The sequence below is a fragment of the Salvelinus alpinus genome, chromosome 13 (assembly GCF_045679555.1).
Source record: "Salvelinus alpinus chromosome 13, SLU_Salpinus.1, whole genome shotgun sequence".
NCBI lineage: Eukaryota > Metazoa > Chordata > Actinopteri > Salmoniformes > Salmonidae > Salvelinus > Salvelinus alpinus.
This window is the reverse complement of record NC_092098.1, coordinates 18,201,849-18,217,050: the sequence shown is the minus strand read 5'-3', so window position 1 is coordinate 18,217,050 and position 15,202 is coordinate 18,201,849. Positions and strand designations below refer to the sequence as shown.

Here is a 15,202-nt window from a genome sequence, read left to right as displayed (position 1 = left end):
ATGGAATAGTGTACTATTTTGGTGAGGGAGCTTTCTGACATAACAATAGGAGATTCCTGTAAACGTCAGTCACTGTAGTATTTGTTTTGTTTTTGGGTGTCTTAGGTTTTGACTTTCCCTTTGGAAATGAATCATGTTGCTTAATGACTCCACAGCAGAGACGATTCTGCTAGTTTGGCTTAAATATGTGATAGAAACCCATGAATCCATTATGAGGACATGAGGCTAACCAAGTCTCAATGGTGGAAGTGTATCTCATGTAGCTATTTTAGTTTCAGTGGGGGGTTTGTACTGGTTTAATCTGTTTCCAATGAGTGATCCCAATGAGTCTGCATTTACAGTACCCCAGACCTTTTCCTGGAGCCAGTTTGCTGTATGGCAGTAAGGGAAAGGAGATCTGCATGGGAAGGAACCCACACAGCTCACTCTACAGGGCTTTCAGCTTGAAACTCATTAATTAACTACAGGTTCCTTACAACTACTCTAATCATCTCAATGATGATATGGGCCACACAGATTTAGTTCATTTCTCCCTTGATAGAAATGTTGATGTCCTGAATAACTGAGTAGACTGGTAATTTGGCAGTTGTTCAGATACTGCTCTATTCCTTCTGAAAGTTGGTGTTGTGAAGACGTATTTCACAATTTTCCAGTTACTGCTGGAGTTTCAGGCTTTCCCTGGTGGAGAGCACAGTGAAACAGTAATGGTGCTTGGGAACACAGGCCTCCAGTTATGATATTCAGTCTGAGCTTGGGGAGTAAGGGAGTTAAGGAATGTCGCAAAGAGGTGGAGTCCCTCCGAGAGGAAAAGAGAGGGCCAATTTAGACAACTTACAGTAGACTATAGTACAGTAAACTGATGCTAGAGGTCTTTGTGTGAAAGGCTCATTGGTTACCCATACGAAAAAGTAATATATGGCCATATTTGGCCTTATATATAAAAGAATGTGACTTAGATTTTAAAATACATTATCATATATTTCAATAATCTATATAAATCTCACAACCCCATACAAAAAAATTATAAAAAGGGTAAGTATTTCATCACGCAAAATGAACTGAAAACATTATTTTTTTTGTTCTATGCATTTATTGCTTTGAAATGCATTCCAGAAAATTTATAGTTGCAAAGAATAAGCCATATCTCAGACTGGCCAATAAAAAGAAAAGATTAAGATGGGCAAAAGAACACAGACACTGGACAGATAAACTCTGCCTAGAAGGCCAGCATCCCGGAATCGCCTCTACACTGTTGACGTTGAAACTGATGTTTTGCGGGTACTATTTAATGAATCTGTCGGTTGAGGACTTGTGAGGCGTCTGTTTCTCAAACTAGACACTCTAATGTACTTGTCCTCTTGCTCAGTTGTGCACCGGAGCCTCCCAATCATCATTCTATTCTGGTTAGAGACATTTTGCGCTGTTCTGGGAAGGGAGTAGTACACAGTGTTGTACCAGATCTTCCGTTTCTTGGCAATTTCTCGCATGGAATAGCCTTCATTTCTCAGAACAAGAATAGACCGACAAGTTTCAGAAGAAGTTCTTTGTTTCTAGCCATTTTGAGCCTGTAATCGAACTCACAATTGCTGATGCTCCAGATACTCAACTAGTCTAAGGAAGGCCAGTTTTATTGCTTCTTTAATCAGGGCGACAGTTTTCAGCTGTGCTAACATAATTGCAAAAGGGTTTTCTAATGATCAAATAGCCTTTTAAAATGATAAACTTGGATTAGCTAACACAATGTGCCATTGGAACACAGGAGTGTGGGCCTCTGTACGCCTATGTACTGTAGATATTCAATAAAAAATCTGCTGTTTCCAGCTACAAAAGTAATTTACAACATTATCAATGTCTGCACTGTATTTCTGATCAATTTTATGTTATTTTAACGGACCAAAAATGTGCTTTTCTTTCAAAAACAAGGTAAGTGACACCAAACTTTTGAACGGTAGTGTATATACTTTAAATCAATGCGTAAATCTTACACGTAGGGATGAATTATTTTCTAGATGCATTTCATGTTAGGCAACCTTAGGACTACTTAGTTGTTTCTTGTATATACTGTAGTTGATACTTGCAATCTCCTTTTGAGATTAGATTGAGATGACGTAGACTAGTGTAGGTTTATCATTTGTGATGGCAGATAGTCTAGCGGTTTAGAGCCTTTGGCCAGTAACCAAAAGGTTGCTTGTTCTGAATCCCTGAGCCAATAAGGTGAAACATTTGTAAATTTGGCTTGAGCAAGGCACTTAACCCTAATTTCTCCTGTAAATCACTAGACAGAGTTTCTGCTAAGTGGCTAAAATGTGATGTACACATTTTGAGAATGCACAGAAACGTATAAGAATATTTATTTTCGTACACTATAGTTGTGACTGCCCATAAGGTTATGGAATCACATTGTATTCATAAAACATGGTTTAGATATTGTTTTGATCCATATCTGTAGATGGTCGTAATCCACTATTATTTTAGGTTGAGTCCTCCAAGGATTTACTTTGGGAATTCCTTATGCCTGTTGTCACAAGCAGGGGGCAGAGGAGCACAGCGGTTTGCATCTTCCCTACCCTTAAATTAGGTTTTTAGTGTTTTGTGTGGTTTGTTCTATTGTTTTATTACCATGACTACAAGTATCACTGAAATAATGCTCCAATAACATATACTTAAGCAATAATACATGAGACCATGACATTTGTATCATGGCTCTGGTGTGGTCATGGCCTCCAGAGTATTGTTGCTTGTATTGTTGCTTTTATACAACGGGTTACCAGCATTAAAAATCAAGATTATTTCCCAAACTATTTTTTCTTTTACAAAACATGACGCTACATTCACTAACACTGGTTGTCAAGTGACATTTTAGGGGCTCTTTGGTCGTTAGTTATTTTTGTATTGACTGCCATGTAAAGCAAAACTACCTAAGCGCTGGTTGATAGTCCCAGAACCTTGATTTCTAGAGAAGCGGTCCATGGTTCAGAAAACAGCGCACGTCTGGTCTATCCATAGGAAAATTGAATGTCAGATCGAAACATTGTATAGAGGCGCTGTCCATGGATCTGAAAACAGCGCTGAAACATTGTAGCAAAGACATTGATACAGCGGATCAGAATAGAAACCACAATGACCTTTTTTTTCAGATGGTCACAGAATCGACAGCTATTTGTGATACACATAAAATTGCACATTTCCATTCAGTGTGTAATTAATGAAGTAGTTGTCTAACGCCAAGGTCTCAAGCGCAGCTGGACGCCATTTCTCAGGAACAACTGCCTTGTCACACGCAGCTGTTAGGATGTTACTACATCTCCTGTTTCGGTGGAAGACCATCTCCCATGAACTGTATTGTTTTTAAAAGTGACTTTGAGATTCTGTATGAAAAGCGCTGTATAAAAATAAATATTATTTAAACTTTTTTTTGTTACCAGGTGGTTGTCTGAACCAACCACATTGCTAAAAGGCCACATTGACAATCTTCCGGAGGAAGTAATGTCAGTTTCTTATTTAGACTTATTTAGATTCTATGAATTTATTTTAGCTTGTGTCAAGCCAATGTCATGCACCAGCAGTGACAGTACTGGTAAACTGGAAAGTGGTAAAGCCAAATAAAATTCTAAACCAATTCTAGATAAGCATCTGTATGTGCATTGTGGTCTTTCATTTGGCCGTCACCATTGCCTTCCATCAAGCTCTCCGAATCTGGTTGGAGAAATATGTAAAGTGATAGTTTTGCGGAATTTCTAGCTTTGTGTAACAAGTCAAGTCATAACCAACTAACTCTTAATTTAGAAGTCATTAGGTTGTAACAGTAGTACAATACATTGCGTATCTTTGTGTTTAGTTTTTTCCTTTTCAGAACTGGAGGCTAAAGAAGCTTGTAATTGGCTGCAGGCAGCTGGATTTCCGCAGTATGCCCAGGTCTATGAAGGTAATAAATAATTAAGTAATGACTCAAACAAATTATGGCAATCATCCATTGTTATCGCCAGTAAGAAACTGCTAGCCACTGGCTGCTAACAGCTGAGAACTGCTAGCTAACTGTCAATCTCAAAAACGGTCAACAACTTCGGGAGTACAGACCCCCAGAAATCTTCAAACTGCCGAAAATACACAGAGAATAATAATTACTATGTCAAGGGACAGTGTTTTTATTTTTTAAATGGCATACTTAACCAAAATAAACTTGACAGAGTTTGCAAATGCTAACACATTAGTGCATGAAATTAAGTTAATTCAAATGCTGGGTGCGAATGCTGGAATTAAACAATGCACTATGCAAATGAGCAAAGGTTGTGTGCATTAAGGAAATATACGCCTGTCTCTAATAAGCTCCTGTTGTGTTAAGTGATTTTAAGCAAATAAACGCACAGGCTATTAATTGAAGTTTTACGAAATGTTCCACCAAGTTAATACGACCACTATGGTCCAGAGAGACTTGTTGTGTTTGGTTAGCTCCTACAGTACAAACAAAGGTTTCCATCGTTTAACTTTTAGCTCATCAGTGCATGTACTATAGTGATATGAAACAATCCACATTTGCTGCTATATACATAATGCAATCATCTCCTTTCACCAATTGCTTCACTGGGGGGTTAGAGGGTGTTAGAGCCAGTGGTGGAAAAAGTACTCAATTGTTCTAGTTGAGTAAAAGTAAAGATACCTTAATAGAAAATGACTAAAGTGAATGTCACCCAGTAAAATACTACTTGAATAAAAGTCTAAAAGTATTTGGTTTTAAATATACGTAAGTATCAAAAGTAAATGTAATTGCCAAAATATACTTAAGTATAAAAAGTTTCAAATTCCTTTCAAATTCCTTATATTAAGCAAAACAGACAGCAAAACATTTTCTCTTTTTATTTATCTACGAATAGTCAGGGGAACACTCCAACACAGACATCTTTACAAACGAAGCATTTGTGTTTAGTGAGTCCGCCAGATCAGAGGCAGTAGGGATGACCAGGGATGTTCTCTTGATAAGTGAGTGAATTTGAACATGTTCCTACCCTGCTAAGCATTAAAAATGTATCTAGTTACTTTAGGGTGTCAGGGAAAATGTATTGAGTAAAAAGTACATTCTTTTCTTTTGGAATGTAGTGAAGTAAAAGTTGTCAAATATGAATAGTAAAGTAAAGTTCAGATACCCCAAAAAACGATTTTAGTAGTACTTTTGTATTTTATTTTTACTTAAGTAATTTACACTACTGGGTAGAGTTGGCTTAAAACGGGGTAGCAGAATATATACCTGACCCTTAAGCTATATGTCAGTTATGATGCAGAAGCTGCCAATGGGCAATGATATTTCCCTCAGCTCAGTAGTCTTCTTATCAAGCTGTCCCCATGCCTAGCAAACATGATAATTGAATATGCTGCTTTCACCAGGTTGAAAGCTAATTTAATTGCAATAACTGATTATTCTTGTCTGCATCACTTTTAATTTGCTGGTTGTAGCTATTCCCATTCTATGGAGCATGAACTCAACATGTAAATCATAGATCAAAGTCTGGCAAATTTGAAAAGGCCCAAGGTTCAATGTTAGTGATAATTCACATGAATTAGAAATGAAGAAGAAGAAGAAGCTATAGTACAATAATTCTGATTGAAAGATTTAGTGTTGGTGGTAATGTTAACAAATAATCTCCTTTCGCTACTGAATTTTATTCTCAACCTATCTTAATCGTTTTTGAACTTTGTTTAAAATGCTAGGAATTAGTACTCATCAGATGTAAGGGAAGCACCCTCGTCTAACAGTATAGCCACTGCAAAGGAAGTAGAGAGAAACAAAAGCTTGAAATGAGAAGACTCAGGAATGTTGTGTGACACACAGTTTTCTTTCTCTAACATACCCATGCACACAAAATAACCTCTCGTAGAGCCACACAGAATTAACCAACCAATCACACCCATTCAACATAGCGCACTGCGGCACCGAACCCCCGAGCTCAAGCAGTCCCTCAGCCTAAGTATCCCAGACGCTTGCATTAAAGACCGGTTTCATCAAACTGTTGTCAAAAGATTAGCCAATACCATCCAGAGTCATGGAATATATCTTGATCAGTAATGTGAAGGCTTGTCAAACATGATTGTTTTGCTGATTTAGTCGTAACTATTTAAAGCTGTTCAGAATATACAGTTGAAGTCGGAAGTTTGCATACACTTATGTTGGAGTCATTAAAACTCATTTTTCAACCACTCCACACATTTCTTGTTAACAAACTATAGTTTTGGCAAGTAGGTTAGGACATCTACTTTGTGCATGACACAAGTAATTTGTTCAACAATTGTTTACAGACAGATTATTTCACTTATAATAACTGTATCACAAATCCAGTGGGTCAGAAGATTACATACACTAAGTTGACTGCCTTTAAACAGCTTGGAAAATTCCAGAAAAGGATGTAATGGCTTTAGAAGCTTCTGATAAGCTAATTGACATAATTTGAGTCAATTGGAGGTGTACCTGTGGATGTATTTCAAGGCCTACCTTCAAACTCTGTGCCTCTTTGCTTGACATCATGGGAAAATCAAAAGAAATCAGACACGACCTCAACAAGACCTCAACAAGTCTGGTTTATCCTTGGGAGCAATTTCCAAACGCCTGAAGGTACCACAATCATCTGTACAAACAATAGTACGCAAGTATAAACACCATGGAACCACGCAGCTGTCATACCGCTCAGGAAGGAGACGCGTCTGTCTCCTAGACATGAGCATACTTTGGTGTGAAAAGTGCAAATCAATCCCAGAACAACAGCAAACTACCCTGTGAAGATGCTGGAGGAAACAGGTACAAAAGTATCTATATCCACAGTAAAACGAGTCCTATATCGACATAACCTGAAAGGCCGCTCAGCAAGGAAGAAGCCACTACTCCAAAACAGCCATAAAAAAAGCCAGACTATGGTTTGCAACTGCACATGGGGACAAAGATGGTACTTTTTGGATAAATGTCCTCTGGTCTGATGAAATAAAAATATAACTGTTTGGCCATAATGACCATTGTTGTGTTTGGAGGAAAAAGGGGGAGGCTTGCAAGCCGAAGAACACCATCCCAACCGTGAAGCACGGGGGTGGCAGCATCATGTTGTGGGGGGTGCTTTGCTGCAGGAAGGACTGGTGCATTTCACAAAATAGATGGCATCATGAGGATGGAAAATTATGTGGATATATTGAAGCAACATCTCAAGACATCAGTCACAAATGTGTCTTCCAAATGGACAATGACCCCAAGCATACTTCCAAAGTTATGGCAAAATGGCTTAAGGACAACACACTAAGCTTGTGGAAGGATACCCAAAATGTTTGACACAAGTTAAACAATTTAAAGGCAATGCTACCAAATATTAATTGAGTGTATGTTAACTTCTGACCCACTGGTAATGCGATGAAAGAAATAAAAGCTGAAATAAATCATTCTCTCTACTATTATTCTGACATTTCACATTCTTAAAATTAAGTGGTGATCCCAACTGACCTAAGACAGGGAATTTTTACTAGGATTAAATGTCAGGAATTGTGAAAAACTGAGTTTAAATGTATTTGGCTAAGGTGTATGTAAACGTCCGACTTCAACTGTATGTATTGCCAACGACTGCAGGCAACATGTCTCTCAAAATGAATGTCTGCACATGCCCTGTGGAATGAATTTTATATTGGCCTCAGCCAAAGGCGTCTTTGATGTTTCAAAGAAAGAAATGGTTTTGATCTCAGAGGTTGGTCATGTTTTCCTAGAACCTGATCAAATCACTCAACAGTATAACCTACCCGCAAAACATACAGTCATATACTTTGACATGGCCGTATGCTGTTATTCTGGTGTCTCTGGTGCAGAGAGAGTAAAGTTCCCATTGTAATAGTGTCAAAACACACAGGTATTAACATATCCATGTCTCTTGATCTACAGCGGCACTGTTTCCGTTAGACATCTCCTCTGTGAAAAAAGACCATGAGTTTCTGGACCAGGATTCACTGAAGTCACTATGCAGGTAAGACATTACATTTCCAGTACCTTTCACGTCTGCATCCAAGTTTCATACTATGATTAATGCCGAAAAAACAAGCTTCTGACAAACAGTTCCGCCAAATCGTTTGCCAATTTGCAGCAAGCTCATCTTTTCATATGTAAAGAACTGTTGCAAATTTGCAGTGACTTGTGAACTTCTGGCAAACAATTCTGGGAAACTTCTAGCAAATATTGTACTGTTTGCTGCAAATTATGAATATGCTAATTAAATCAGGGGTTTGGTTGCTTTGTGTATTAACAACATTGAAATGTCAAATATACATGACCAAATATAACTTTACATTAACTTGCTTCTCACAGAGTAAACTAAACATACTAAATATACTAAACGGTATGTATTCAATGTCTTTATTGATAAAGATACATCCAAAACAACTGAAATCATCAGCATGCTAATAGAAAAAGAGCAAAGACTGAATGTTTCCCAAATAAATTGTTTATTTAATATTTTTGGTAGCTACAACATGTACATGAGACAAATGTGAACATTATGGGGGATGTTGACCTTAGGAAGTTTAAACAGGCAACTACAGAATTGACATGGCCCAAGTGATAACAGAGCAATGAGCTTTCAACCAATAGACAGGGGATTTTAACTAGGATTAAATGTCAGGAATTGTGAAAAACTGAGTTTAAATGTACTTGACTAAGGTGTATGTAAACTTCCGACTTCAACTGTATGTATTTTTCAGCAAGGAAACAATGTTTCTGCCTTGTATAAATGCTATATAAACAAATGCAGCTGGCATAAACCGGGATTTAGGCCTACTAAATCTACCTTTTAATGTGTGGTCAACTGTTCCTATAGAGCCACAGTATACAAGATTTGTCTCCAGCCAAGCTTCAAAACAATTGATTCAAATTAATTAACTAATTATTATCTTCACTCTAGACTGGGGACTCCATCATTAAGAGACAGTTGTCTACTAGCTGTCTCTTCTTCCTGACCGAGGTGTATAAGGCTTGGGTGAAAGAAAAGCAACATAAAATTGTTTATGCCTAATATGGCAATTATTATTATTTATTTTTTAATTCATTATTGTTAAAATACATTTCAAAGCCATGCATTTGAGATTCCTTGACCTGGTGCACATACATTTCTCTGTCCTCGGTTTGATTGAAGGCCGCAATCAGTGTTTATGACTTGTAACTGAGTGCTTCTAGAAAGAGAGAAGGAAGAACACATGATCAAGATGAGCTAGTTTAAAACAATGAAAGATCGAATTGTTACAAACAAATAATTAATAGGCAACATTTATGAGAACAATACATGCATTTAATTACCTTATCAAGCTTGACGAATACACACAAATGTAACACCCCAAAAAATATTGAGTGAGTGGTGCATCACAAATATCTTTCCAGGGTGTTGACGCCTCCTCTTCCCAAAGCAGCCTCTTCCAACACCACGGGTAGGGGGTAGGGTATTCATTTTCAAAAGTGAAAAAGTATATCCCTAAAAATATAAGGCAAATCATTAGTAAGCTTGTGTAAAATCTGATAGCTAATGTTAGGTAGCTAGCTAATCACTAACTAGCTAGCTAAGCGCATGTCAGTTAGTGGTTTACAGATTGAAACTGGTAACGTTATCAATAAAATGTGGGCCACCCTATGCAATAAAACATGACATTGCTAACTAGTAATCAATTAGCTAACACAATTTCAAAGTCTATTAAGAAGTTGAACAAGTTAGACACTCACCGGACAACTTCGGAAGGTAGCTAGCAACATAGCTTGGTTTCCATTTTCCAACAGATTTTTATTTCCCCCCAGACTGCTTGTCAATGGTTACTGGTCTTGGAACTCATGTGTCCGCCAGAAACGGTTTCTGGTAAACTGTTTGCCGCTAGTGCCAATAAATACTGGTTTGCCAGGTTTGCCACAGATTCAAATAGAATCTAGAGAGAAAAAAACCTCAGCCGAACTAGTTACTAGTGGCAATAAATATTATTGTGGCCAAAAGTTTGCCGCAGATTCACCACTAGTGGCAACCTTCTTGCAACATTTTGTGGCACACTATTTCGTTTGCAGCAAATTTGCCACAAACTTGCAAGAAGTTTGCGTAATTTTTTTTTTCAGGGTATGCATTGCTGGTAATGATTTTGCATTTCATTAAATTACCCTTACCGTACAATTTCTGCTCCTATGAGGAAATCTAATTCGCATAATACAAAGATCCCCATCAAAATCCGTCTGTTTAAGCTAGAGATATGTTTCCACATCTACTGATGTCGCCCTTCTGCATCTGCGGTGGAAGGTGGCAGAGCTAGAGCGGTGTTTGTCAGACCATGAGACATCCCAAAAATTGGTCTTCTCAGGAAAACATCTGTAGCTTCCGAACGGTTTGGCCTACAAAATATTATGACCAATATTGAAAGATGAGACTCTCACAAACACTCTAGGACGCCCACAAGCCTAACAAGACTCGTCTGAAGTCTTGTTAGGCTTATTATGGAAGTACGGTATTCTTGTATCTCTCAGATATAGGACAGACACTTCAGAACAAACTTTGTTTTGATATTTTTGGGGGGACTATCTGATGTTCCATGTAGTGAATCTGTTATTCAATGCATTTCTATTGGCTAATTGCAGTAATACCAAATAAAATAAAAATCCACATTTTTTATAATATATTTTTTGTTATGTTAACGGGTCTCAAAATTCTAAATCAAATTGCAAAAAAAATCCTTGGTATGACAAGATTAAAACAATGTAATATGTTATCTTAGAACAGTCATTAACTCGATCATCAGTTGCACAAATCTATGAATAAATTAACTCTGTTGAACAGCATTCTGGTGTATGGGCAAACTATAATTTGAGTTGATAGGATTTCTCTCTTTCTCTCTGTGTGTGTGTGTGTGTGTGTGTGTGTTTGTGTGTGTAAGAGCAGTATAAATACATGACTGAGTTGCCAATTAAATCCCACAATCGCTTAAGCTCTGAGAGTCACTACATGCTATCAGGTTCTCCTCAGAGGAGTAGCTATGAATCTATGTTCCCAGAATACAAATATACTTAACAAAATATAGGACAGCTGGGCATTCTAAAAAATATTGAATTGATCATTTTTTGAGAACATGGCATGTGTGACTAATAAAATAATTCTCAAGATAGCACATTTCTTATGAAAATATAATGATGTTGTTACATTGATTACCATTAAGCAGCGACATGTTTAAGATAATTTTTGGAAAAGTATTGTGAATGTCATAGCTTGTCTTCGACACCAGCATAAATAATGAAGGTGAAGAGGGGCCCTTCGATATGATACGATACAATAACGATGAAAAAATAAGATAGACAAACTTTTTTACTGTCTTCAAGTTCCAACTATTGAAACTTTGAGCTGTATGAGAAAAGTTGAACTGTTGTCTATCTTCAGCAAAAAGTCACGAATCAAGCAAAATTAAGTTAATGGTAGACCTTCTGACTCTTGACATTTTTTGACATATCATTTGGAGAAAAAAAACCTAAATAAACCTGTTAGTGAAAGGCCTCACACATAGACTCATTTAAATCTGTGGTGCAGCAATTTACATGGTGTGAAATTCACTCTGGGGTGGAGTGATGTAAAAATAGAACAGCCTGGCTACAAGGCCTTCATGTCTGCATAGTCTTGCACTGAATTATGTTCTGTTCCAAAGATAAGTCATGCATTTTGATCCATCAAAGATGTTTGAGCCTTCTTGAATTCCAATTTTGGGGGGTGGAGGATTTGCATATGTGTTTTCATTCACTATCAAGTCCCATCGCATGGGCCCTAAAATAACCCCTTAAAAATATAAATATATACATGAGATGCAAACTGATCTGGAACACAATTACTAAGGGATGCCAGGTATGTATGTGGTCCTTAAAACATACCAGAAATATTACACATTATGCGAGATATGGCGGTGGAAATGCTTTAATGCGCAAATATTGATAGAATAACCCTCACATTGAAGTGTTTTTGGAGTCACGCGATGATATGCTGTGTGGTCCTCCCACTACGACTTGGGAAAGCATACAGTTTAATAGGCTACAGATGAAATAAGTTATAATGAACTTCACAGGGTGGTGAAAGTGCATGATGATGATGCTTGATGCTACTTTCCAATAAATGTCGAGGGTCTTATTCTGGTGACATGATGATTGATGCTTGGCTGCTGTTTGACAAATAAAAATGATCTCACTCTTTTGTCCGTAATAATTTCATCATGTAGCAAATACCAGGCTGTATCTGTGAGCTGTTGGCTAGAGCGCATGTGCCAATACCAGATTGGGCACATTCGCTATATAACACAACATTTTTAGAGACAAAACCATCAGCAGAGTTGAAAGTGCGATGGTAACCCATTTAACTTTTATGTGTGCTATGTCATCATGCACAATTTGATGAAAAAACGTCTCCGGTGGGAAAATGCGCATATTTTATTCATGTAGATTTTTTTTTTTATTCACCAGAAAATCTGTTGCCAATTGGATGGAACCTAGCTACTGACATGAAAAACAGAATGATTTGTTTTTGTGAATTCACATTTTTCTTATCAATACCTACGAGTTTAACTACCTACAGTGGGGCAAAAAAGTATTTAGTCAGCCACCAATTGTGCAAGTTCTCCCACTTAAAAAGATGAGAGAGGCCTGTAATTTTCATCATAGGTACACTTCAACCATGACAGACAAAATGAGAAAAAAAATCCAGAAAATCACATTGTAGGATTTTTTATAAATTTATTAGCAAATTATGGTGGAAAATAAGTATTTGGTCACCTACAAACAAGCAAGATTTCTGGCTCTCACAGACCTGTAACTTCTTCTTTAAGAGGCTCCTCTGTCCTCAACTCGTTACCTGTATTAATGGCACCTGTTTGAACTTGTTATCAGTATAAAAGACACCTGTCCACAACCTCAAACAGTCACACTCCAAACTCCACTATGGCCAAGACCAAAGAGCTGTCAAAGGACACCAGAAACAAAATTGTAGACCTGCACCAGGCTGGGAAGACTGAATCTGCAATAGGTAAGCAGCTTGGTTTGAAGAAATCAACTGTGGGAGCAATTATTAGGAAATGGAAGACATACAAGACATACACTGATAATCTCCCTCGATCTGGGGCTCCACGCAAGATCTCACCCCGTGGGGTCAAAATGATCACAAGAACGGTGAGCAAAAATCCCAGAACCACACGGGGGGACCTAGTGAATGACCTGCAGAGAGCTGGGACTAAAGTAACAAAGCCTACCATCAGTAACACACTACGCCGCCAGGGACTCAAATCCTGCAGTGCCAGACGTGTCCCCCTGCTTAAGCCAGTACATGTCCAGGCCCGTCTGAAGTTTGCTAGAGAGCATTTGGATGATCCAGAAGAAGATTGGGAGAATGTCATATGGTCAGATGAAACCAAAATATAACTTTTTGGTAAAAACTCAACTCGTCGTGTTTGGAGGACAAAGAATGCTGAGTTGCATCCAAAGAACACCATACCTACTGTGAAGCATGGGGGTGGAAACATCATGCTTTGGGGCTGTTTTTCTGCAAAGGGACCAGGACGACTGATCCGTGTAAAGGACAGAATGAATGGGGCCATGTATCGTGAGATTTTGAGTGAAAACCTCCTTCCATCAGCAAGGGCATTGAAGATGAAACGTGGCTGGGTCTTTCAGCATGACAATGATCCCAAATACACCGCCCGGGCAACGAAGGAGTGGCTTCGTAAGAAACATTTCAAGGTCCTGGAGTGGCCTAGCCAGTCTCCAGATCTCAACCCCATAGAAAATCTTTGGAGGGAGTTGAAAGCCCGTGTTGCCCAGCAACAGCCCCAAAACATCACTGCTCTAGAGGAGATCTGCATGGAGGAATGGGCCAAAATACCAGCAACAGTGTGTGAAAACCTTGTGAAGACTTACAGAAAACATTTGACCTCTGTCATTGCCAACAAAGGGTATATAACAAAGTATTGAGATAAACTTTTGTTATTGACCAAATACTTATTTTCCACCATAATTTGCAAATAAATTCAAAAAAAATCCTACAATGTGATTTTCGGGATTTTTTTCTTCTCATTTTGTCTGTCATAGTTGAAGTGGCCTCTTACAGGCCTCTCTCATCTTTTTAAGTGGGAGAACTTGCACAATTGGTGGCTGACTAAATACTTTTTTGCACCACTGTATCTAGCCAACGATATGTCTCTCTTTCAGGTTGTCATTGTTAAGAAATTTGAAACTCAAAACAGTTTTTATAGATGGCTAGCTTATTTTGATTGGCACTGCACTTGTAAACAACCCAGAAACATGGATATTTCCCATGTTTATTCATTTGATCTCTTTCATTTCCACGTAGGAGGCTGTCAACCTTGAACAAATGTGCCTCTATGAGACTGGAGGTCCATTTTCAGTGCAAACAGGTGAGTAGACCTGTAAATGTGATCTGTCTCTGTTTTTTGTGCGCAGGCCAGTCACTAGATCCACTGCTATTGTTACATGCATCTGACTTTCACAGTATATCTGAGTTTGCTGGATGGCATTGTACACTGCTCCAAAAAATAAAGGGAACACTAAAATAACACATCCTAGATCTGAATGAATGAAATATTCTTATTAAATACTTTTTTCTTTACATAGTTGAATGTGCTGACAACAAAATCACACAAAAATTATCAATGGAAATCAAATTTATCAACCCATGGAGGTCTGGATTTGGAGTCACACTCAAAATTAAAGTGGAAAACCACACTACAGGCTGATCCAACTTTGATGTAATGTCCTTAAAACAAGTCAAAATGAGGCTCAGTAGTGTGTGTGGCCTCCACGTGCCTGTATGACCTCCCTACAACTCCTGGGCATGCTCCTGATGAGGTGGCGGATGGTCTCCTGAGGGATCTCCTCCCAGACCTGGACTAAAGCATCCGCCAACTCCTGGACAGTCTGTGGTGCAACGTGGCGTTGGTGGATGGAGCGAGACATGATGTCCCAGATGTGCTCAATTGGATTCAGGTCTGGGGAACGGGCGGGCCAGTCCATAACATCAATGCCTTCCTCTTGCAGGAACTGCTGACACACTCCAGCCACATGAGGTCTAGCATTGTCTCGCATTAGGAGGAACCCAGGGCCAACCGCACCAGCATATGGTCTCACAAGGGGTCTGAGGATCTCATCTCGGTACCTAATGGCAGTCAGGCTACCTCTGGCGAGCAC

General features: G+C 38.5%; 1 protein-coding gene and 1 long non-coding RNA gene across 2 annotated transcripts in view; one reads left to right on the top strand and one right to left on the bottom strand.

The window, feature by feature from the left end:
* Positions 1 to 15,202, top strand: part of LOC139537236 (stAR-related lipid transfer protein 13-like) — a 37,186-nt gene that overhangs the window by 5,672 nt on the left and 16,312 nt on the right. Inside the window, exons 2-4 of the mRNA XM_071338336.1 lie at positions 3,839 to 3,925; positions 7,901 to 7,982; positions 14,349 to 14,412. Of these exons, the coding sequence (XP_071194437.1) occupies positions 3,839 to 3,925; positions 7,901 to 7,982; positions 14,349 to 14,412 (233 nt within the window). The remainder of the gene's footprint in view (positions 1 to 3,838; positions 3,926 to 7,900; positions 7,983 to 14,348; positions 14,413 to 15,202) is intronic.
* Positions 8,224 to 9,977, bottom strand: LOC139536667 (uncharacterized). Its single transcript, XR_011667375.1, has 3 exons — positions 9,722 to 9,977; positions 9,305 to 9,476; positions 8,224 to 9,180 (listed from the first exon to the last, which is right to left on the bottom strand). It is a non-coding gene; the product is annotated as an uncharacterized lncRNA (long non-coding RNA).